General features: G+C 37.5%; 1 protein-coding gene across 1 annotated transcript; it reads left to right on the top strand.

Moving 5' to 3' along the window:
• The first annotated feature begins 1,021 nt into the window (after positions 1-1,021).
• Positions 1,022-2,380, top strand: LOC137739221 (F-box/FBD/LRR-repeat protein At5g22660-like). The gene has a single exon (XM_068478769.1). It carries the CDS (start codon positions 1,022-1,024, stop codon positions 2,378-2,380), a length of 1,359 nt encoding a protein of 452 aa, XP_068334870.1.
• The last annotated feature ends 1,171 nt before the right edge of the window (positions 2,381-3,551 follow it).

The raw sequence follows: 3,551 nt of genomic DNA, 5'->3' as shown, positions 1-3,551 counted from the left end.
GTTGTCGAACTAACTTCCTAGCAAGGAGTGACATATTTCCTGTAGGATTGTAGACGGTATAAATGTTTAAATACTGGAAGTGAAATATTTTCTTTAATATCAAAGAAACCAAATAAGTGTTTTTTTGTTTTGTGAATTATGAATTATATCAATGCTTTTGGATTTTATTTAAGTTTGAACCTGCAGTAGAATTTCAAATGAAACAATTTGGTGAAGCTGTTAAAAATAATATCATTGTGGCATCTCATTTGACGATCCATTTATTTTTTTTATTTTTATAAACCTGAGGCCACTTATTTGCGACGCGTAAGTTGACGTCGCAAGTCCGTAGTTAATACTATTTGCGACGCGCTTAAAGCGTTGTATATAATCGACCAAACATTTACGACGCCACTTTGTTGCGACGCGTTGCTACCCGTCGCAGGCCTGTCGTAAAAGGACTATTGCGACGCTTTTAGCCGCTTTCGCAACGCTTTTTGTCCGTCCGAAAAGGCCCATTTTTTTGTAGTGTGGGGTGTTAATTCAATTATTTTGGTAAATTTAATTTGTTGGGTGGAAGTTCTTGCACGGGGAGAGTAGCAAAGTGAAAGAGAGAAGGGTAGAAGAGTCACTTTCTCACTATAGCATTGCTCGTTAATTTGTGCCTAATTAATCAAAATATTTTATTGAGGTTCAAAACAATAATCGATCACTGATATATGACTAACTTACAAAGATTTCATTGATTTTGAATAAATAATTTTAGCTCCAAATTCCTTTACTTTCTCACACAGTACGTAATCCGGATATATATCTATATAGGATCGGTATCAAATTTAAATATACCAATACCGCAAGGAGTTAGTTCTCTCGCTAATTTTAATCCCTTGTTTCACAAGTAAGCCCTTAGATGTGTTGGACTTAATCTCTAACCGGACTACAAGAAAACCGATAACTCTAACTTAGTCTTTAGCCTATATATACCATTCATATGTTCGTATGATCAGAACTCCAAAACCAACAAGATCGTCTTTAAGGAGCAATGGATTCGAAAGCAAAACGCCAAACTCCTCCTGGAGATAGGATCAGTGAATTACCGGATGCAATTCTTTGTCACTTACTTTCGTTCCTTCCAACTTTACATGCCGTGCGGACCACGATTTTGTCTACAAGATGGAACAACGTATGGTGTACCAGTGCTCCCATTAGCCTACAGTTTGATAGCAGAGATTTTTCTTCTGGACCTCAACAACAAACGAGGTTTATGAGATTTGTTGACTGCGTGATTAAATTATGCGGCTCATCATGCAACATTAGAAGACTATGTCTTCACTGTCACTCTTTCGCTTTCAAAGATGAAGATTTCTCTCGCATTCATAGATGGATATCCACTGCCATAAAAAACAATGTCATTGACCTTGATCTTTATTTGTTTAGTAATAATAATTATGATTCCTTCGAGAAATTTGAAATGCCTCCTAGCGTTTTCCAGTGCAGATCATTGGTGAGTCTGAAGTTGGACACAAATTGTCTTACCTATAGTCCATCTACATCAGGTTGTTTCCCAAGCCTCAAGTACCTTCATGTTACGTTTCGGGACTATATTAATGAGAGAAGGGTAAAGATCTTTCTGAACTGCCCTGCTCTTGAAGATTTGACTATAGTTGAAAACGTGGGTGGAGATGTTTTGGAACTTAACATCTCCGCACCTCAGCTGAAGACGTTAACAACTGATAATCTCGACTGCAAGTTTTTCGTTGATGCCCCGAGACTTGAAAACCTCAATGTCAACATCGATTGGCCTTCTTTGACGTCGAATTATGTTTTGGACAATTCTAAATCTTTGGTCAAGGCCAAAGTTCACGTCAAATATATAGCACCAAAACATAAGCATCGATATCCATCTTATGTTCCCAATATATCTAAGTTACTTGCAGGTACTTCAAGTGTTAAATATTTAACATTTTTAGCTCCTCAGTATCTGGAAGCACGCTATCTGCCGGATTATGAGAATCTGAACCAACTGGAGTTAGATCTTCGTTGCTTTTGCTGGGACCTTGTAATAGAGTTGCTCAAGAAATGTCCTAGTATGAAACACTTGATCTTAAACCTTCATCGTACGGCATGGAATCACGATTACAAGCCAGTCAATCCACCAACGCTTGTGCCGGGGTGTCTCTCGTCACACCTTAAGACTGTCTCTATGCGTGGATTCCACGGAGAACAGGAGGAGGTTCAAGTGCTCAAGTACTTGTTAAACTACGGTGAGGTTTTGAATAAGATTACTATTTCTACAAGGAATTTCGTAGGTAATCCCGCATGTCTTACAAAAGAGGACTTGTGCAAGGAAATTTTGTTGTTTCAAAAGGGTTCAGAGACATGCCAAGTTGAAGTTATCTAGAAGAATGCAAGCAGTTTTAGCCTCTCTGGTAAGAGAAGGGCCGGGTTCGTATACTCTCAAAGTTGTAATTTAGACATCATGATATTTTCTTATTGTGAATGCAATTACGCTCCAAAAGCGTTTTAATTTTTATAAATAAATGTGAACTAGAGATTCGTGCAACACACATTTTTCGAGAGTTGTATATATATATATATATATTAGATTCACATTTTTACGTGGACATGTTGTCATGACAAATATTATATGACGTCCTATTTAGTAAAATCTAAATTCTGAAAATTGTTGAGGCAAATTTGGAAAACAATATAACAGCCGGCCTCGTAATCATCATCTTTTTACCACCTTTTGTTTTTCTTGTTTCCTAATCTATTTACAATAACAAGGAGAACATGATTCCTTAATTCTAGGCTAATTACAACATAAGAAGCCATGTTGGACAAAGGACTAAACCCTAGCTTTGTATTGTACCTGGAGTAAAACTCTAAACCCTAGTTGACTAGAGGATTGGACTTGTGTTGATGGGATTCCCGATAGCCTCCAATCTCTCAATCGAGAGAAAAGGATGTAAAACTATTGCGATATGGATATCGCTTGGTCCATGCTGAATTTTTGGTAAAATGTCGAGTGGAGATCCACATCCTGTGTGTACGTGCTTTTGACCAAGCGAGAGAAAAGGATTGACTCCTCCTCGAGGCTTCATTTGTCAGTGATAGAATGGAATGACTAAACGCACCGTCTTTGAGTTTGCACTCAATCCGAATTAAGCCCAATAACATCTTCGGCACACGGGGCAAAAGCCCAAAATCATAACTTGACAGAAATAAGTTTGGATTAGGTCCAAACATAGACTTTGATTCTAACCCCAAATCCTTGCGGCATTTGTTTTCCATTTTCTTTCGTTGACATTTCGGGACGGTTCGTGAACGACTTCATCAAAACTCCATTTAATAATTAATAGTGGAATGTTTTTAATAAAAAAAAAAAAAGTAAACATTCTGAAAATTACAATTTTTTCCTGGAATAGATTCATTCTTGAAACGTTTCTAACTAAGGAATGTTAATTGACACACCCCGACCCAGAGTGTTAACTTGAATTCCGAATCGAGCTATGTCGGCCGAAGTCATAAAGTGTAGCGAGGTGGAAAATGTGAGTAAATTTAAACCTAAA

Source organism: Pyrus communis, chromosome 7, assembly GCF_963583255.1.
Source record: "Pyrus communis chromosome 7, drPyrComm1.1, whole genome shotgun sequence".
In the NCBI taxonomy this organism is placed as follows: Eukaryota; Viridiplantae; Streptophyta; class Magnoliopsida; order Rosales; family Rosaceae; genus Pyrus; species Pyrus communis.
The sequence above is the reverse complement of the archived record's forward strand: the minus strand, read 5'-3'. Positions and strand labels throughout refer to the sequence as shown.

What these genes read in the sequence shown, in the direction of transcription:
- LOC137739221 (XM_068478769.1), top strand. Translation starts at nt 1,022, where the DNA reads ATGGATTCGAAAGCAAAACGCCAAACTCCTCCTGGAGATAGGATCAGT.